At 41.5% G+C, this 21,904-nt stretch overlaps 1 protein-coding gene across 1 annotated transcript in view; it reads left to right on the forward strand.

The window, feature by feature from the left end:
* The window catches only part of LOC121926564 (src substrate protein p85-like), a gene marked incomplete at its 5' end in the record, with an annotated part of 31,801 nt that extends 17,671 nt beyond the window's left edge, over positions 1-14,130 (forward strand). The window contains 4 exons of the mRNA XM_042459633.1: positions 7,866-7,955; positions 9,299-9,482; positions 10,025-10,093; positions 12,361-14,130. Coding sequence (XP_042315567.1) covers positions 7,866-7,955; positions 9,299-9,482; positions 10,025-10,093; positions 12,361-12,497 — 480 coding nt within the window. The remainder of the gene's footprint in view (positions 1-7,865; positions 7,956-9,298; positions 9,483-10,024; positions 10,094-12,360) is intronic.
* Between the last annotated feature and the right edge of the window lie 7,774 nt (positions 14,131-21,904).

Here is a 21,904-nt window from a genome sequence, read left to right on the forward strand (position 1 = left end):
TCTGCCGTGGCTTGGCTCTAGGGGCAGAGACTGGAGCCCCATCAGCTGGAGGAAGCTGGAGCTGGGGTTGAGTCTCGGAGGCCCCTGTTCAGAGGGCCAGCACCCAGGATGGGCCTCCAGGCTCTGTGAACCAAGCCCTTGACCCTGCAATGGCTCCTTCTGGCTTGGCTTTAGGGGGCGGAGCTCCATTGGCTGGAGGGAGCCATTGCTGGGGCTTGTCACGGAGCCCGGAGGCCCTGTCCTGGTTGCTGGGCCTGGAGGTGGGGGTCTCCGAGACTCAAGCCCCAACTCCAGCTCGTTCCAGCTGGCTTTGATCCAGCTTCTGTCCCCGGAACCAAGTCGAGGAAGGGGGGGAGAGAGGAAGGATGGACCTTGGAAGGAAAAAAGGAATTTAGGAAGAGGGAGGGAGAGAGGAACAGGGAAAGAAAGGAGGGAGGGAAGTAAGTAGGAGGCAGGGGACTTTGGTCTCATCATACCTAATGATGGCGCATGCTGCCATTGGGAGGGAAAATGAGACTTGAGCATCTGTGGATTTTGGTATCCACAAAGGGGATCCAGAAACTGATCCCCTATAGATACCAAGGGCCCACTGTAACACTAATAATTTCTCCTATTATAATAGTAAAAATTTACAGATACATCTGAGGAATAGATTATAATCTATGTAAGCTCATGCTGCCAACTTCTTTCTTTCAGTTTAGTCTCAAAGGTGCTACAAGATCTCTCTTCATACTGATTTACAAACTAACATGGCTATATCTTTGAGTAATAATACTCTAGATATTGTTTGTTATATGTCAAACACCCCCCTGTATCAAAAGCTGCCACATGTTTGACAACACTTTGTTTTTATCTTGGTATCTCCAGTTTGTTAAACAGGCTGCATGGGTGACTTGTGGAGAAGATCCAGCTTGGTTTAATTGTGCCTTTTAATGATTGACTGATAAATAAATGAGATTAATTGAGTATAATTTGTCTGTTTGTGTTTTCTCATAGCTCAGTTGAACATGAAATAAAATAAGTACACCTAAATCAATAATATAAATGTGTGCTATACATGAACTTGACCCCATTTGTCCCTTATGAGAATGCTTCAAGTTTTGAAGTAATTGAGAATTGTCTTCAACGTACCAGAAGACTAAACCAGTGGGGAAGCTGGTGAGATTCTATTTCAAAATGTGGTTTTTAGTGTGTTTTGGATTATTCAGTTTGTTTTTGGATTGTTCATTTTACTATGGTACCTTAAAGATCACCAGTCTTTTACTATTCCACTGGCGCACTGTGCTGGATCTTCTTGGTGTCTTTAGCTTTTTTGGCTTTAATAGGTGAAGGAAATCAGAGACATCTAATGTAATTGCTTTGTACCTGAAACCTCTAAAAGAGCGAACCATCAGTTTAGATGGAAATTTCAATTTATCCTTAGTCATATCACTGGGGCTGCTCCAGAATTCCTAATTTTTAACCAATAATTGATTTGAACTGCCAGTAGGTGCTAATGTCTGTACGACTGTTTTCTGGTAGAAAGCTGAACAGCTCATGCTCCTTAGAAATTACATTATCTTTTATGAGGATAAAGATTTTGCTTGCTTTGTGATGTCAATTTGTCGTTAACCCGAGAAACTGTTGTGTTGTGGAGATTTATGTAAGAAAATGGCCTGCAAAACATTCACATTGATACTCAATATTTTTTGATACTGCAGCGAATACCAAAACAAGCACATCAGAGCTAACTTTGAAAATCTAGCTAAGGACAAAGAGCTGGAGGACAGAAGGAAGGCAGAAGTTGAAGAGCGCAGAGGAATGGCAAGGACCAAGACAAACAGAACAAGAGGGAAGCTAGGAGGACGCTGGAAAGTTGGTGAAATTTCATCTTCTTGCCTCTCCCTTTTCCTATTTTTTTGTGGGGGTGGTGGTTGAACTGTGGTGCTGTGAATAGGGTGTGAAATACTTGATTATATACCAAAATGGCCTGTCTGTTGAGAGTTTTGCAGTTTTCTTTCTTGTACTCTACCTGATTTTGATTTATTGCTTATTAAGCAGTTTATTCTGAGACTGAAAAGTGGGGGTGGGGAAGGACTAGATAGTAGTAATACTTGTTAGAATATTTCAGATAATAATATTACTATAATACTTGTACCTTGGTGAGTCAGTAAAGAAATATAATTTAAAATGTAGGTTTTGGCACCTGCTTCAGTGGGGAGTGAACAAAGGGACCAGATGGTCTGGTGGTTACCCAAACCTGAAAAGAACATTTATACAATGAGATTGATTTGAGACAAGGTCATTGGGTTAGAGTGAGTTCAGCTCTGTTTCTTGGGAAGCTAATATGTTGCTAAAGAGGTTTAAGAATAAACTGTAGGACTGATGTAATGAACTGTCTTTTCTCTATGTAGTATTTTAAATTGGAACAAACTAAAACAGCAAAAAAATCACCACTCTTAGACGGCTGTAAACGAACTGATTTTTTAAAAAATCAGTGATGGATTGAATGTTCTGATTTACTGAATATCTGCAAATCAGTCCAAGTCTTACTAGAATTTGGCAGAGATTCTGACAGGTTTTCACTACCTCTGAATTGATCACGTCTTGCTGTATATGTGCAAAATCTGTTCATGACCGAAATCTATTACATCTCTATTACATTACATTATTTTTCATTTATTTATTTGTTTATTGATGGATACCCACCTTTGTCCCTCTAATGGCACTCAAGTAGTGAAGAATAATGTCAAATAAACAGATGCAATTAAACCAGATAATAAATTAATTAAACTACTGGTATCTGTGAGATAGCTATTGTGTTTGGCCTCTGCAGCTGAGCCATTGTGAATTTCATATTGTGGCTGTTCCAAGCCCAAAACGATTTTGTATTTAATTTTGGACATTTGGCCTAATCCAAATTGGGAAATCAGTTTTTTAGCTCCAAGGTGTTCTGACTTTTCTAAATCATCCTCTTCCATGTTATCCTAATACCAACTGTGTGATAGATGAAACTTTAAAGTTAATTTTAGCTAAGAACTAAATTTTACAGTTTATTGGATGGCCTTTATAAAGCTCACCTGTTTCTGTACAAATGTGTTACAAGCCAACACCAGTTAACACAGCCATCCAAGATGTCAGATACTCTATTACTGGTTAAGTTCTTTACTTCAAACAGTTATCCTTATACATAATCCTTATAACTAAAAAGAACAAGCTGTCTCTCACCACCTGCCACTCCTCCAACTTCTGAGTCATGGGTGATTCACTCCATTTTGAACTGTATGCCAAGTTTCTGATGTGTAACAGAGATAAAACTATATCATTGATTCGGATGGGGGGTAATCTGCTTCTCCTTTTGCTACTGTTTCCTAGGATAGTTGTTTTTACTGACATTTCCTCTGCAGTTCGTGTTTGTACTTGCCCATGGCTTGAGCTCTGACCATTAGAGTTTGGTTCATACATGGCTCATTCTCGTTCATCTTCTGAAATGGCTTTGTACTCTCTTCCTAGGCCTTAGCTGGTGTTGCACTTGTAGGCTGTATCTGAAGGGCCAGATAGTTTTGTATTGCCAATGACAAACTGTTCTTACAGAAACTTATATTGAAGTCTTGTACGCAGTTCAAGCAACTTAGGGTACTGACAATAAGGGCTGCTTTTCCAGTATTGTAAGTGCTACACAGAAACAAGATAGCTCTGCTGGAAATCCTAGCCGTTGGCATGAGCGTGCAGCTCTGTGAATACTTAACTCAAAAGCAACTCTGCCTTGAGAAATAGATAGTGGGTATGTGTTATACAGTTTGGTGGGAAATTGGACGTCGTTAGTCTGAGGACATTGCAGTGTTGCTTAACCCGGACAGACAAGCAATGTTCATACATATTCCATGTGCTTTGAAAAATATATAATATTTGGTAGGGAAATACAAGTGACAGAACTCACAGAATTCATAGAATTGAATGATTCAGACATACCAGCAAATCACAGTTGGCAACGGTCATTGGATCTGCCCTAAAACTCACACATATGTTCTTCTCCTTGACGTTTCTGATTCTCTCCTCAATTTCCTGGTCTTCCTGGGTTAACCAAACCTGAATGAGAGATGTGCTTTAACTTCTATGGTGCAGACTTGGTTGTTCTTCTATCTATCAGAAACTTCTACTTCCTAAGATGGTGCTTCCTGTTCTCAAGGAGCCATTTAAACTGCATACTAGCCTGAAGTGATAGTGATGAAAGTTAGGTCCTATACCTTTTTCACTCTAGTGACTTGTGTAAAATTCTGACGTAGGATTTTGGAGTTGCAGAATGATTCAAGAGTTTCTTTTTTTTTCTCCCCACCCCTGCTTTTTTTTTATTGAAGCTTACAAGATTTCCCTTTTTTTTAATACATCTCCCAGAATCCTCCATGTAAAATCTTGGTCATATTAATTGGGATATAGAGATTTTAATCCAAAATATATATGTTTCCAATCTCAGGCAGCCAAAATGCAGGGTAAGTCCTTTGTGAAAATCAGAGGCCAAATGGAAGGATGTTCTACTTCTTAAAAATATAATTTGTTTTGGAATGCATCTGTCTCTTTAGTGCATTCCATTCATAAAAATAACTTGGCTCTAGTCTTCCTTGAAACTGGTGTTCCTGAAAACATGTGATTAACAGTAAGAAGAGAAGAGTAAAATAGTAATTTATGCTTATTCTCATTATTTTCTCTAAATCTCCCACTACCAGTATGTCTTTAGTCATAATCTGATTTAATCTGGGGAAATTACAGGCAGCATCACCCAGCAGAGGTCTGCCTAGTACCACTCACTCTGACTTAAGAAATTTATCTGAAAAAAATTGCTTGTGAGTTGTAGACTATATGCACTTTGTGAAACAAAATGCATCAGTACTACAGGTCTTGCAACCTCCACACTTGGGAATTATTTAGTATTTCAGACACATCTGGGTCTGAAAATGGAAATCACATCCTCTGCCAGCTCTGTAGTTAGGTTGCCATAGCTGAGGACCTCCAAACCGGGACAATGTGAGGGAACAGGTTTAAAAATGGTCTACATTTTTAAACCTTGTCCTCCTTCTCCTTCCGGCTTGGGGGAAGCCTCGGCCTGCTCCCAGCCGGGAAGGAGGTGTGGGGGGCCGCCTGTCATCGCGGCAATTGCCGCGATAACAAGCGGCCTCCTCGGCCTCGCGGAGGCCTTGGAGTACCCTGGGCCAGGAGCTCCGACCACGGATCTTCCAAGGCCTCCCTGGGGCTTGTGGAGACGATGTCTCCCAGGCAGCAGGGAAGCCTGGGAAGGGACTCCGCAACGCAGAGCCTGCTCCAAGGCCTCCCTGGAGCTTGGGAGACGATGTCTCCCGCAGCAGGGAAGCCTGGGAAGGGGGGAGCAGGGTCCCCACGATCGCGGGCGGATCCCCACTCCCTTCCCGGCCTCCATAGGAGGCCGGGAAAGCAGGGAGAGGACGTCCGCGATCGCGCGAGTTGCGGGCTGCCCCCACTCCCTTTTCCCGGCCTCTGTGGAGGCTTGGGCCTCCATAGAGGCCGGGAAGCAGGGAGCAGAGCCAGGCCGCCTCCCTCGCCGGCGGGGCGGGAGGAGGTGACAAGGCAGCGGAAAAGGGCCTCGCCAAGGTGAGAGGCCGCTTCCCTCGCCAGTGGAGGGGCCAAGCAGGGAACGGAGCGGGGCTCCTTTCCCTGCCTGGCGTCCGTCGCGTGGGGGTGGATGTCCCGGGCGGGGCCAAACCAGGGCGGGGGACCGGCGGACCTGCCCCAAAACCGGGAAAAGTCCCGTCCCCAGGTCGGATTGCAACTCTATCTGTAGTACATCTTAGAATCATAGAGTTGGAAGAGACCGCACAGGCCATCCAGTCCAATCCCCTGCCATGCAGGAAATCCAAATCAAAGCATTCCCTACAGTGGCCATCCAGCTCTGTTTTAAAGACCTCCAAGGAAGGAGGGACTATCACCCTCTGAGGGAGTGCGTTCACTGTCGAAACAGCCCTTACTGTCAGGGAAGTTCCTCCCATGTTGAGGTGGGATCTCTTTTCTGTAGCTTGCATCCATTGTTCCGGATTCTGTTCTCTGGAGCAGCAGAAAATAAGCTTGCTCCCTCCCCAAACTGAACATCCCTTCAAATATTTAAACAGGGCTATCATATCACCTCTTTAACCTTCTTTCTCCAGGCTAAGCATCCCCACCTCCCTAAGTCGTTCCTCATTAGGACGGTTTCCAGACCCTTCACCATTTTAGTCGCCCTCCTTTGGACACACGCTTTCAGTTTCTCAATGTCCTTTCTGAATTGTGCCCAGAACTGGACACAATATTCCAGGTGGGGCCTGACCAAAGCAGAATACAGTGGCACTATTACTTCTCTTGATCTAGACACTATCAGGTTAACTAGACAAGAGAAGGCTCGCAGATGAGTTCCTTACCATGATTACTCTGTATCTTCCTACTCCTCTGCAGAAAAACAGCAATGACAACTTACATATTTTGATTTGCACTCAAGGTACTGTGCAATTTCTAAATGTTTACAGAAGAAATGGTAATAGTATATATAATAATAATAATAAATTTTATTTATATACTGCTTTCCCAAAAGATCAAAGCAGTTTACACAGAATTAAAACCAGTTACAAACACATAAAATAGATAAAAATATACTCACGATTGCAATATGTTACAGTGCGCCCTTGCTTTATGTAGGGGATATGTTCTGGACCACCCCGCATAAGGCAAATATGTATGTTTGAGCCCCATTCAAAACAATGGGGCTTGAGCATGCAGTGTGGCGTGCGTGCCGTTGCCTGTACCATCATGTGGCTTTCAACAGAGTAACTCCTCATGGATGTTTTCATGCTTGTGAACTAGCCCTCTATATAGTTGTCTTTTCAAAGTATTCTTTTTGCTTTGGCTGTTTTCAGGATCCAGCTGGGTCCGTGTGCTAAAGCAAACCTTGTCAGTGGACCCCAGAGGAAGCAATCCCTCCCTGCCCCCAATCCACAAAGCCTCTGTGCATCTGCAGCAAGATATTTGTTCTCCTTTTCCTCCCTCTTGTCATCAGCCCTCTAGGCCACTGGAGATGGTTCTGGTGGGTTTTCCAACCTTTCAGAGCAGAGGCTGAGAACATGCAGGGACTGTGCAGGGAGGGGAAATTGCCAATTGGGTTTTTTTTCCATTGGCACATGGATCCAGTTGTATCTTGGGCTTGCTCTGTTCTTGTGTGCTTTCAAGTTCTTTCCAGCTTATAATGACTATCATGGGTTTTCTTGTCAAAATTTGCCTTTGCCTTCCTCTGAGGCTAAGAGTATGATTTGTCCAAGGTCACCGAGTCAGTTTTTATGTCTGAGCAGGGGTTCTAATCCTGGTCTCCAGCATTGTAGTCCAATGCTCAAACCACTACTCCACAATTGGTACTTTGAATAGCACTGCCTTAAATGACTAGCTCTCATACTGGCTCTCTGGCCTTAATCTGCTGCACCATTAATGACAATTTGCAATTCGAAGACATATCCATGTTAGTCTGGAAAATCAGTATGCTAAGGGATCTTGTAGCTCCTTTGAGACTGACAGAAACAAAAGCTGGTAGCATGAGCTTTCGTAGACTTGAGCCTCCTGCCCCATGCATCTGAGGAAGTAGGCTGAAGTGTACGAAAGCTCATGCTACCAGCTTCTTTCAGTTTGTCTCAATGGTGCTACAAGGTCCCTTTGCATAGTGAATTTACAAGTAACTTTAATTGGCCTAGCCCAACAGCAAGACACACACTTTCTTCTCCACAAGTAAATGGAAGTGTTAGTTGTAGTGAGCATATTGGTACCAGTCACAAACTTTTATTGACTCTTTTACAATATTGGTTGCAATGCTCACTCTTCATTTTGTTTATTTTTTACTGAAGGAAAAAGCTAAAGCCAAGGAGCAGACACCTCCTCAGTCTCCAACACCACAGCCAGTGGACGAAAAACTGCCTTCAAGTCCAGTCTATGAGGTTTGATTGATAAACAGAAGATGCCTTTCACCTGTGCATTTTATACAGCAAGCAGACTTTGTATGAAAGAATGAATGGGATTAGTAATGGTGTTTTGTTTGGTATTTATTAGTTTAAAAACATGTTTAAAAATGTTAAATAATGCAGCTATATTACATATGTATTGTTTATCAAGCCTGTCACACATAACAGCATAGGACACCATACAGTAGGGAGAGAGTGGATATCTCAGTGGTACTGCACATGGCTTGCTCATGAAGCCCAGTCCTTAGCATGTCCAGTTATAAAAGAGCCAGGTAGGGTGTTGTGATCACTTCCACCTGGGAATAGAGAGCTTCTTCCTATTAACCAAGATCGGGAGTGGGAACTGTGTGATTCTCTGGAGGTTGTGGCTCATAGCATTTCTCACTGGAGGCTATTCTGGCTAGAGCTGCTGGAGGTTGAGTACAATAACATCTGGAGGGCCACACAGTTCCCACCCTTGGCCTGGACAATACTGGCCTAGGCAGAGAAATACTTGTAAACTTCCCATTACATGTTCCTACTTGCTAACAGAGGGGCAAAACAGATGGCCCCAAAGGAGCGGCTTGCCACCACCCCTTTGAGCGCAAGATTGGAGCTGTGGCAACTGCATTCTGTGGCCCGATCCGGCACTTTGCCAGCTCTAAAAGAAACGGCAAAGTGCTGCTCCTTTTAGAGCCAGCAAAAAGGCGCCCTTGCTGCCACAGTGGCACTTTTCGGTACTCCTTTTGATGTACATTGTATAAATGCTGTGCTGAAGGAATGCTGTGATGCCACCCTCCGTGCCTTTGGGCGGGTGAAATGGAGGCAGCGTCAGGGTGTGCGGCGTCCAAACGCCACGCTCCCACACCGCCCCCATGCTGGTGCTTCAAATTGGTCTGTGCAGCCCTAGAGCCTGGTGGTAACATAATAATCTAATTTACTAGACACAGATCAATACACTGCTTAAGGAAGATACCAAGGGGAGGAGGGAATGGTAAAAAAATCAGTTGTGGAGTAGAGAAGCAGCAGGCTTGTCTCTCTAGTTAAAATGCTATACAATTCTATTCACATGGTAACTTTAATGAGGCTATTGTAGTGTACAGTCCCAGCTTATATTTTAATGCATTTCTGAGCTATTGAAGTGTTTGTATATTCATGGGCTTTGGAGGAGGACTATAAGCAAAATATAAAGGGTATGACTGTTCCAGCAAGTAGATGAAGTTTTACATTCACGATAGTATTAATTCTGTTGTATTCTCAGACATTAAGAAGTGTTGATTCACTAGTGTCATCAAACTTACAGCTCTCTTTGTGAACTTCCTGCCTTTTCACTCATTCAGGATGCTGTTTCCATTGAGTCTGGTTACAAGAATTCACATACAAATTACTCCGCTGTACATGAGCCAGAAACCAACAGCAATGCAGAAGAATCTGACTACCAGGAAGCTGTTAGTCAGAGGGAGCCAGAGTTTGAATCTGAGACAGTTTATGAAGTGGCTGGAGCAGAAAACCAGTATCAACCAGGTTTGCAATTTCTAACTAGGAGTTTTTTAGTTATTGGTTTTGACCAGTTGTTGACACAAGCACTGTTGGCAGCTAGGGGCCACATTGTGCCCCCTCCCTTGAACATAGCCTTCTCCAGAACATTGCCTTCTTCCACGGTGCCCTCTTAACATGTTTTGGACTTTTTTGCCCCCAAATGCCCTTCCACACTCCTTGAGGGTGTGATTGGGAGGCAATTTCACCACTTTTTTTCCCTCTCTCTGCACCATTTGAGGCCAGAAGAGCCCCTCCTTTTTCTTCTTCTTCTTCTTCTTTTTTTTACAACTGGGCACAGTTCTTGACACAAGTATACGTCAGCAACAGGCTTTTGGTCTTGGTCTGGCAATTCTTGACTTCATACAATAATAATGAAGGTAATCAATGATGGCAGTCTATGCTGGTGAGCCTCCCATGATACAGTTGATAACTGAAGCCGCTCATTATGTCAGCCTATATGCTATTGAATTTAGAAGACCATGCTTCCATCTTTTGTGTCATGTAGTATTGTGTCTCTTTATACTTAGGTGAAAATACTTATGAATATGAAAATGACCTTGGAATAACAGCTATAGCGCTCTATGATTATCAGGCTGGTAAGCAGTACATCTCTTTCATCCTACTGTTTCCCCCCTGTTGAATTTTATGAGGGGCCTGTCTTCAGAGTACAGAATAGGCTTGAATAGTGTCTGTTTGTGTAAATATATTTGCATAACTCTTTGTAAAGTTGAATGTTTTCAAAGATGTGTGCATTTTGCAATTCTCTGAACACAGTGGGTACACACCAAAATTGGCACCAAAGACTGAATTCAGCTATGAGGATATCAACTTTCACTTTTCTTTTTTGTTCCTCCTTCTAAAGGGGGATTGCTACTGCACAAGTGGACAATGCCTTATCAGAAGCCAGTGAAATAGGGTGCAAGGTTTAGGACAGTGGTACACTGTGCAACCCTGTGTCACAGTTAGCAAAAGTAGTGGTGGCGCAGTGGTTAAATGCCTGTACTGCAGCCATTCACTCAAAACCACAAGGTTGCGAGTTCAAAACCAGCAAAAGGGCCCAAGCTCGACTCAGGCTTGCATCCTTCTGAGGTCGCTAAAATGAGGACCCAGACTGTTGGGGGCAAATTAGCTTACTTGCTAATTAGCTTACTTGCTGTTCACCGCTATGATCTTTGGAATAGCGGTATATAAATAAAAAACAAAAAAAACATATTATGGAAACAAATATATTGAAACACAGGTAATTGCAAAATTACAGCACTGCATCGAGTCTGTCCTAAATGTTACTTTTCTAATTGCTTATATAGTAGGAAAGGCTTTTTGTTGTTGTTGCTTATATCAGTGTTACCCTGAGTACTTACTTTGTGCTTATAGTAATTTCTTGCATCACATCACTGACACTATAATATTCCAAAGTAGTAAGGATCCTTCATCTGCTAAAGTGGAGACATAACTATGCAGGAAGAGGCAAGGGGAAAATGGGGAAACAACCCACAAACTCTTTTAAACTTTTTAAATGAAGAGTTATATTTTAGCTAGTGTAAACGTCTTTTTTGGCTCTTTTGAATCTGAATACTTTTTTTTCAAGTTCCCTGATATCCTTCAAGGGTAGCACCTTCCCATGTGGTTTGCCGAGTACTTCTATCTTTGATCTTTGCCAGTTAGTCCACAAAGAGGTCTCACTCCATTACTGAGATCTTGTTCCATATTTTAAGAATTTGCTTTGTAGGATTTTTCTTTTTGTAATGATTCCTTTGCAGGACTGTTACCTGGTATCATCTGAATTACAAAAGGGGAAGTTGTTAGCTGGGCAGGGTTAGTTGAGTGAATGATGTTGTGTTGTACCACAAACTATACACACACATGTATGAGTGCTTTTGTCCAGAGGAAGCAAACTTATGAAAGAAGCACTAACCTGCTTGCAAGTTTCTTGCCACAGTCATTTCTATAGATTCCATTATCTGTGCTGATCCTATTAGACCTTAGTCCAACTCTAAAGGGATTAGTGGAATTGTCATGTGAATAACAAGCATTCTTTAAAATGTTCTGTCCTTGGAAGTGTTCCTTGGTGGCCAGAAGATACAACACAGATCTTTTAGCCAGCAGGGGGGAGGGGGGGGAGAGGAGGAGAAGAGTTATGTTGGCTCAGAGCAAAGGTTTGTCTTGTGAACAGAACAGAATTCGTTTGATGCTGATTAATTCATCCGCTAGCTTTTACTTATAGTCCACCCTCTTGGTGAATGAACCAAGCAATGTTTGATTGCTTCAAGGTAAGATGTTCATATGGAGATTTCATATCTTGAGTGTCATCTGAACTCCATATGGTTACATGCTGTGGCCAAGATCCTAGTGAACGCAGGTGGAGTGGAAACTGAAGTAGCCACACTAGATTACTGTGCTCAGCATTAAATGCATTGGTCACTGTTGAAAATCATGGGATTTCCACGTGGGCAGTCCATGGGACTTGGGATTTCAATTTTTACATGGGCAGTTCATGAGGCTTGAGATATCCACATGGGCAAAAGATGCCTCATTGTGCATACGCCAAAAATGTCAAAACTACTCATGCTAAAACAGTCCATCATACAGGTGGTTTGACCCCATATTATCCTGGGTGTAGTTCAAGCTCTAGTGCCCAGATCTCTTTTCAATTCCATAGATAAAACTAGGGCAAACTTGTTTAGAAACAGGAGCTGGGGTGTTCCACAACATACACTGTTAATTTAGCCTTTGCCAAGCTGGGCCCTTCATATATATTTAGACTTGTTTCCCAAAATGTTTGCTAATATAATCTATTACTTAACAGCTGTTAAAAATGCTGTATGAGAGATCCATCTAAAAGTTTCCTCTCTTTTCTCCACAGCTGGTGATGATGAGATTTCCTTTGATCCTGACGACATCATCACTAACATAGAAATGATTGATGATGGCTGGTGGAGGGGAGTATGCAAAGGCAGATATGGGCTCTTCCCAGCTAATTACGTTGAGCTGAGGCAATAGAAAATAATGCCTACCTTTTATGCCTTAATACCGTGATCATTCATCTGATTTATTACACTACAAATCATGTTCCTTTTTCAGTGGGAGGGGAAGATGGAGGGATCTATACATATTCCTTTTATATTTAAGATACTTTGCTGATGCTTTTACAAATGTTTATGGGCTCAGAAATTGCTAATATATTATAATTCTCTTATCGTTCCCTGGTACAACCTGTCACCATAAGTTTTTAATGCAGTTTTGAACATGGGACTTTTCTTTCTTCTGTTGCCAAACTGGTGGTGGAAATCATAAAATATTTCAAGGAGTTTTCAGCTTTTTCTGACAGTAATGCATGTTCCATTTGTATGTGTGCTGAATTTTCAAGCAATTACATCCAGCTACTCTTTTACTGAACAGTTTTCCAGATCTTGGCTGGGTAGTTGTGTTTCCATATATAGAGAGCAGCACCACTATGGATGGGGGAGGATGATAGGCAGCCTCAAGTGTTGCATCTGACAGCAGGTACTTAACAGGAATTTTTTTTTACAATGATAACAGGAAGGATACATTGCTAAAGCATTTCTCATCTTCTTGAAAACCAAATGCAAAGTCCAAGTGGAAAGTCCTTTCATGCTGTTCTAGTGGGCTTATCCAGAACTTTTCATAAGGTTATGCCATCAGTTTTTGCTGCTTGTTCTTTGTCCCTTCAGAAGAGGGCTCTGGTATCATAACACAGTTCTGCTTGTATTGCTTTTTCTCTCTTGTACCCACAACACTGTGAGGTTTTTGATCTCAGAGATTCATTTAGACTAGAGGTTACCATTGTTATCATATAGGGGATGGGATGAGCAATAGCATGCACTGGCATTCCTTACATGCATATTGTGCTGTAAGGTTTGGGAAGAGGAAGATTGAGAGCCAATACCTATTGGGTAGTAACTCTGTTATGCAACCTTTGTTTGGCTGAGAAAGTAAGAGTTTAAGATAAGAGCTTAAACCACTGGATACAATATGTATTTCTAAGCAACATGCAGAAAACTACCATGTTTTATATGTTCAGCTGAAACTGCCAGTAACACTTCGAGTAAACCATACAGATGTCTTTTTGCCATTTGCCAACTTTTATGCTGATGTTCTTGCCATTCTGTCAAACATACATAGAACAAAAATTGGTTAGTTCTTATTTTTAACCACATAAACATCTGTACCAAAGACAGCATGTACTGTGTTCACTGTGTATCATGTCCATTTCTGTTTGAATTGAGAGATTCAGGGAGAAACTAATCAAGCATTAAGAACAGAAAGACTTGTAATAAAGCCCAGTGTTGTTCAACAAAATCTTTATATTAAATGGTTGTGTACAGTAAATACATCTGGGAAGAAGGGAGTAGGGGTTGGGGGGAAAACAGGTGAAATTACCTAGTTGGGACAATCTTTCAGAAGGATGCCATTTTAACCATACATTATTTTCCTTACTGTTTTCTTTCTGTCTCACAATTGCATTAATTAATGTTGGATTGGACTGGATTTTATATGTGGTTTATCTTAACCAGTTTTACATAGGACACCTCATAGGATACATAATTCCTGGTTTCCTTTTCTTTTTTGTAAATTAAATATTCAAATAAACTTTTGAACCATTTTCAGAGGATATTCTTGTTTCTTATAGTTATTCTAAGGAGTATGGCAAGGCTCTGGACACTAATGCACTGTGTTCTCTTAAGATCCAAAGTCATGTACTGGTTAGTGATGTTGAATTGCAGGAATGAAAACTTTGCAAAATTATTTATTTGCACTCATATCTTGGCTTGATTCCTTTCTGACTGTTTTCTGACCCAGCCGTCTTATGCTGATGACCAAAATATTCCTGGGATTAGGTCTTTCACCAAAGGTAACTTGATTGTCTGCATTACTCTGTGTGGTACAAGCAGATTTCAGTGATCAAACAGGTACATTTGTTAGAGAGCCTAGATGTGGTAGCAAACTCCTGTTTATTTTGGGTAATCTGTGGAGTTTCCAAGAAGCAGGATATGTGGGAAGGTATATGTTTGAAACAAAGCCATTTAGAAAGCACCCAAAAGCCAATTTAGTTATCATATTTTGAAAGAAAAGGAACAGAGACACATGTACCAACTGACTGCTTCAAACCACTAATCACAGCCCTCACTTTAAATACTTTATAAGTTTCAGGTACTTGTGAGAGGAGCATTTGCTCCTCAGCTGAGTCAGTCCAACAGACAAAGACAGACCTTCCTTGCAGCCAGGCACCATTGTGGAGATGGCAGCAAGATACTTTTATTTTCTCCACTGTCTTCCTCCCTGAAAGGCCTTCCTCTTAGAACAGGGGAGGATGGCATCCCTTCCTTAATGATGATGGTGGCAGTGGCAGCGGCCCTGACCCAGCTGGTACACGGTGAGTCACTTGGTAACCTCCATGGGGCTAAAATTGGCAGCTTTGGGGCCCTGCTTTAGCCTGGCTTGTCTCTTTTTCCTCCTCAGAATTGTAGTACGTGATCAACCACTTCCTCCAGTATAAGAAAACCTGGGCATTTTAAAAATCTGCCAGGATAAAGTTTTTTAGCTCTCAAAAAGAAGACAAGAAGATGGGATTTTAACTCTGAAAAAGAGGACATGTCCTGGAAAAGGAGCATGTATGGTAATCCTAGTTAGATGCTCTTTATAATGATCCATTTCTTGTGTGGGAGTAACAGTGTTCTGGATACAGCTATAAATATTAGTATTCCATGTATGTATGTGCCTTCAAGTTGCATATTGACTTATGGTGACCTCATGAATTTCATAGTATTTTCTTAGGCAAAGAACACTCAGAGGTGGTTTTGCTGGTTCTTTCCTCTGAAATATAACCTACAACACCTGGTATTTGTTGGTGGTCTGCCATGCAAGTACTTAACAAAGCTGACCCTGCTTTGCTTCAAAGATCCAATGGAATCTGATGCCTTTAGTACACTTAGGTCAAATTTGTTGTTGTGTACATTCAAGTTTCTGACTTATGGCAATCTAAAGACAGACAAACCTATCATGAATTTTTCTTGGCAAGCTTTGTTCAGAGACTGTTTGCCTTATTCTGAGGCTGAGAGGATGTGCCTTGCTCAAGATCATGGTGTGGGTTTCCATGGCCAAGCAGGGATTCAAACTCTAGTCTCCAGAGTCTTAGGCCAATGCTCAAATTGAGCATCATACTGGTTCTCATTCTGCCACTGCTAAAAAGCTTGCAAACCTTTCCATAAGACCAGTTTTGGTTGGTGGAGAATCTGTCTTGCCTATTTGAGGGTTATTTTTCACTTTTTGTCTAGTGTAATGCTAGCTGCTTCTTCTTTAACAGTTGTAAAAATAACAGAAGTAATTATAATTAAACTAACGGTAATAATGCTGGAAAAAATGCTAGTATGTGTTCTGGAAGTCAGAGGATAACCTATGAATAAATAATTGAAACTATGTGAAGCACTGTATCAAAAATAACTGTATTTTTATCATATCCATTCTTATTGTTACTGCAATGAAGGAACTTTTTCTATATAATGAAAGTTCAATATTTTATTACTAATAGTTGGCAGTGGCAGCTGTTGTGTGGAAGAAATCAATGGTGTAATCAGTGGTGTACAATATTACCTTAATGCAACAGGTCCAGTTGGATAGGAAGCTTTCCTAACGCCAGAGCGACACATTAAAAGGCCATGTCACCTTTTCAAAGCAGAGATGGTAGGACACTGCCAAGGCCATTGCCAGATACTTTTCTCCCACAGCCAGGCTTCCATTTACGCCAGAGGTGGAATAATGCAGATGTTGAGCTATAACTTAAATGAACCCTGCCCAGTATAGCAATGGTTAAGAATGCCAGAACATCTGCCATAAACCTTTTGTTTAGCTTTCAATCCACTAGGCTTCCAAGATCATATACATTAAAAACAGCCCTAACTAGCATAACCAATGGTGGGGATTACAGGAGTTAAAGCCACACCTCTGTGTTAAAAACACTAGGAGATAGCATGAAACTATCCAGGGCAATAAACCTATGCGAAGGAAATATAGTACAAAGAGAGCAGACATCAGTTTGTTGTAGTTGCTTGAATTCCTCAAAATGTGATATTCTAAGTGGAATTGGAATTTTTATTTGCTTTAGCAGAAACCTGCTCACATTGGAATTAAACTGAAGGAAATCTCTTGAATTAAAGTTACTGTACTCGTATACAGGTTGACCTCATGTATAAGTTGAGGGAAGGTTTCAGGGCCAAAAATCATGGCTTTTGATAGGATAAGTGGAGGGTAAAACTTAGGGGGCTATAACAAAGGATGGAAAGGGGAAATACCACTTCCCTTCCTCCTCCCTCCTCCTCCTCCTTTGGATCTTTCCCAACCATCTAACGACACATCCCAGGGGCTGGAAGACAGATTTTAACATCAGGTCGGGGAGGAAAAGGAATGGGAGTTAAATGGGATGTTTCTTTGATGCGAAGAGTACACTTTAAAATTAGCCTGGGAAGGGAAAGAAGTGGAGCTAAAAGGGGTGTTTATCTGATGGGAAGAGAAGACTTTCAGATTGGACTAGGAAAGAAAAGAAGGAGCTAAAAGGGGTGGTTTTTGATGGGAAGAGAAGATGTTCAAATTGGACTGGGAACCTCTTACACACACACACACACACACACACACAAATCCTGCCTTGAGGCACGAAGAGAGGGGCATCAGGTCATGCTTGTTTCAGTAATAGCATATTGACCCATATATAAGTCCACCCAATTTTGGGGCATTCATTTCTCAACTTACAGTTGAGTATATATAGTAGTATTTGGATGGAAGGCTGCCAAGGAATACAAAATGCTGTAGGTTATATTTCAAAGGAAGGGCCTGACAAAAGCACCTCTGAATATGCCTTGCTTTAGAAAATCCTATGTTAACATTAATTTCTGCTTAATGGTCCAAACAATGCCCTCTGCTTTTTTTCTTCTTTCGGTACAACTGCTCCCTACCCCCAATCTGAAGAATAAAACCTCGAAAATGCCAACTCTGTAAAGAAAATCTGAGAACCATCTTGACTACAATGCTCCCCAAGTAGATTTTTTTTGAAAAGGCATTTCTGTGCTCTGTTTTACAAAGCCATTCTTTAAGCTGCTGCTTTATTTTTAGCCAGCACAGATGACAAAATTTAAGAGGATGCTGAAGAATGTTCTTGCATCCAATTTGTTTTATATAAAGCTGTGAAGCTGAGGGAGTCTGTGAAGGGGGCCAGTCCATTTCCCAGTTAAATCTATTTATTTATTTTGATGTGCTATTGAATAATAGGAATAAGCAGTTTGGATCTGAGAGTAAATTAATGGCAGTGAATGGCTGAGAGTTCTTGCATAGCATATAGTGTGGCTGTCTTTCTGCCATCTTAATAGCTGGGCATCTCTCCTCTGACATCATCTTCCTTTTCCCCATCCAGACACAAACCCTTAAAGCTGGTTGTTTGAGGACAAGCTACTATAAATGTTTTCCCAGTAAAGTCTGTTTTCAGTACATAGATAGAACTAATTAGTCCCCATTAAAGCAGGGTTCATCTTCAAAGCCATTTTGTTTTACTTTAAAAGGGGAGGAAAAATAAACTCATTCAGTGAATAACACATAACATAAATTGAATTTTAACATGAAAGTTACTAATTAGCAGTGTAAACTAAGGCCTTGAGAAAGGACTGAAATCCCATAGCTGGTATTACCACTTTTACAAATAACAAATTTAGAAATAAATGTGTTATGGCCTTGCTTTAAATTTAATGTTGGCAAATAATTTCAGGGTTTTAGTCATGCTTCTTAGATATACACTATAGCGCTGCACTACAGGATAATTTCAGGAGTTCTAAATTGCTTAAATCAAGATGTATGTAAAATAGTTCGAATGACTTCTAACTGGAGAACTGAAAATGATTTAAGGCAACTGTTTACTACAGCAAATAGATAACAGCATATTTTTGCATTTGGGCTAACATGGATTGAACTACATTGGCTAGTATGCTTTAAGATTTGCTCTAAGCCGAGGTAGCAATAGCAAGTACATTTCTATACGCCTTAAACAGTTTACAATGTGTAATCCAATTGCCCCCCCGACAAGCTGGGTACTCATTTTAGCGACCTTGAAAGGATGCCAGTCTGACTCGACCCTGCGCCCCGGCTGGGTTTGAATTCACAACCTTGTGGTTTGTAAGTGGCTGCAGTACAGGCATTTAACTACTGCACCACTAGTTAGTGTAGCAATTGGAGCACTGGACTAAAACTCTGGAGATCAGGGTTTATTCCCTGCTTGGGCAAGGACACCCACTGTGACCTTGGGCAAGTCACATACTCTCAGCCCCAGAGAACCCTATGATAAATTTGCCATAAATCAGAAATGACTTAAAGGTACACAATAACTAAGCCCAATCTTGCATTATAATTACATGGGCTAGAGTGCTTTAGGGTTTCTTCTATTTTTTTTTTTTTTTTGTCTCCAGCCTAAATCATAATTTTGTTCTGGTGAAAAAGATCCCTTTCACAGTTATACCAATATAGGGATCAGGTTGCTGTGTCTTGTATAGTAGGTATTGTTACCCAAGGTTTTTCCAGGAGGGGAGGTTGAAGAAATGACTACATACACCGAAGATGAAGCCTTCCTTTAGAGTTGCCATGATCTTCATGAGTCTTCCTTTTTTTAAAACACGCACGCACGCGCGCACACACACACACAACAGTAAAATTTTGCTGCTATAGCAGTACAATAATCTAGTACAATTACAACAATGATTTTGTTTTGTTTTTAAGGCAGGAAATGCAGGATGAGGAAAAGTAATGACAGCCTCCTGGAAAACAGACAAAAAAGGATGAGGCAGGGAAGTATATGTAGGGGAGATTGCAGGTGGCATCCAAAATTGCTCTCAGAATGGGAAGGCTAAAGTGGGAACATTCACTATAAGCAGAAAACCAAATGTGAAATGTTAAAGGCAATGTTACAGTCCCAGAAGCATACCAATGAACCCCAATACTTTAGCAGAAGAAGAGGTAAAGCAAACAGGCTCACAATGGATTGCCCTAAGCTGAGAGTACTGGTATTGGATGAGAGAACTATATAGTCACACCATATCCATGACGGTGTGTAAACCCTTGAGAAAAAGCACATAATTTAGAAGATGGGGCATGTGGCTACATCACTTTGATTTCAGGCCTGGACTCAGGAAGGACTTTGCTAGTGGGAACTTGGGTGGTGGTGGTTTTATTTATTTATTTAGCCCCAGGATATATAAATAAAACCCTTGTGGGTAGTTTGCCTCACAGCATCACATTCCCAACAGAAATTTCTGTTTAGTTTTCCCAAACAGAATTTAAGGCCGGTGTACTCTGTACTCAAAATACCAGAATGAATGTTGCTGAATACCAGGTACTCCAATCCATGTGACTGGGACAAATACTCCTGCATTTTTTAGCATTGAAGGGCCACAGCCTGGGCTCACAGAGTAGCAAGAACATACAGTTCTACTGCCACGTCCTATATGGGAGGGATAAATATTATGCAGTGTTGTAGACTTTCCCACCAAGAAAAAATGGAGGGATTCATGGGGATGATCCTGTGAACAGTGTTTTCTTACCTCTACTGAGCATCTATGTTTTGAAAACAACACTGTCTATTACTTATTCCTGTCTCCCTTCATTCTCCATAGGCAGCTTTACAAGACAACCAAAGAGAGGAAGGGGAATTATTTCCAGCACAAAGCACCCGGCAAAACCAACGGTGAGGCCAACAACACTGAGCAATTATGGCCCCACTTGCTTCCTCCATGGTCAAGTAGGAGTTGTCTGGCCTTCCAGAGATTTGGAGGTAATTCCCAACAACCTCAGAATACCCAAGGGTGAGGAGTTCTGGGAGATGCAGTCCAACATCTGAAAGGTTGCACAATTTCCATTCCTGTTCTATGAGACTGTTCATTTTATGGTTGTAGCATGGTTCCTATACCATTTAAAGATGCTTGATAGACTTTTGCAGGACACACCAACCAATACTATGATAGAATGATTGATTCATTATGACCAGTGACCTGCTGTCTTGTGTGAAACAGAACCTTTGTTCTGCTTCCACTACCCAGTCCATTGGATGCTTTCTCCTCCCCACCACATACACACAGACAGAGATCCTGGAGCTGGCACAATGTCATATTCCACTGTGTTACACTGCAGTCCTGTAGATGTCTAGGAGGGTGAAGGAAGCCAGCTGCATGGTAGTGTGATGGAGCTGCACCAGGAACCATCTCCCTGCCATTGCATAAGTGCACAGAACTGTTGAACAAGGGGATACTGAATACTTCCTTGTAAACATTTGAAAAAGAATTCATTATGAGATGTGAGCTAGAGAATCAACAACTGTAATACATTAGGATTTCTTCCTCTTTGCCTAATCTCAGGATGGGTTTTTGAGTGGGAGAGGAGTCCAGGGGCTTTCCTGCTACCATTGCTCAGTGTCTGCAAGTTCAACACCACTTGAGCTGAAGGGGATTTGAGTCTTCACAACTCAGAAGCCTCATTACTGTTATTAGGGCTGGTGTAGTCAACAGGAAGGGAAATCTAGGAAGCAGGGTGCACTAGGACAATGGCCAGCTAGTCCAGGCAAATTAGCATATCTTTGTATGTTTTCAAATACTTGGACCAAACGTTCTTGGAAAGTAAAGGATACTGCTACATATTTTTTCCTCCTTGTCCTCCCCCTGCCACTCACATTGTTACCAGCAGCTATGCTTTTGTAGAACAAACTGCCTGGGCTCATTTGCCCAGCTGCCCTTCAAATTCTCACTGTTTCACCATAGACTTTGTGGCTCAGGGCACAACTTACTCTGTAGTTCATAGATCACTGGCTACAGATCAGTACCTATTGTTAAGCCTGATCATATGCTAATTAAGTGGAACTAAAATAATAATAATAATAATTTGTTTTATTTATATACCGCTATTCCAAAGATCATAGCGGTGAACAGCAAGTAAGCTAATTAGCAAGTAAGCTAATTTGCCCCCAACAGTCTGGGTACTCATTTTAGCGACCTCGGAAGGATGCAAGCCTGAGTCGAGCTTGGGCCCTTTTGCTGGTCTTGAACTCGCAACCTTGTGGTCTTGAGTGAATGGCTGCAGTACAGGCATTTACCCACTGCGCCACCAGGGCTCCTTAGATTTTTGCTTTCATTGGCTTGGGCACTCCCACCACTGTATAGGGCTGAGTTAATTTATATTTATGAACTTGTATTATTCTAGCCAATAGTTAGAATCTTGTTGGTGACATGTGTGTATGTATCTTTGAGTTATGCCAACACATCTGATAGTCCTGATGAGAAATCGATACTTATGACAAGAGGCCACTGTCAGAACAGAACACAGAGAAACAAAATGGTTCCATTTGGCAAAGGGTTCAGACAAGGCTG

Source organism: Sceloporus undulatus, chromosome 1, assembly GCF_019175285.1.
Source record: "Sceloporus undulatus isolate JIND9_A2432 ecotype Alabama chromosome 1, SceUnd_v1.1, whole genome shotgun sequence".
Classification (NCBI taxonomy): Eukaryota; Metazoa; Chordata; class Lepidosauria; order Squamata; family Phrynosomatidae; genus Sceloporus; species Sceloporus undulatus.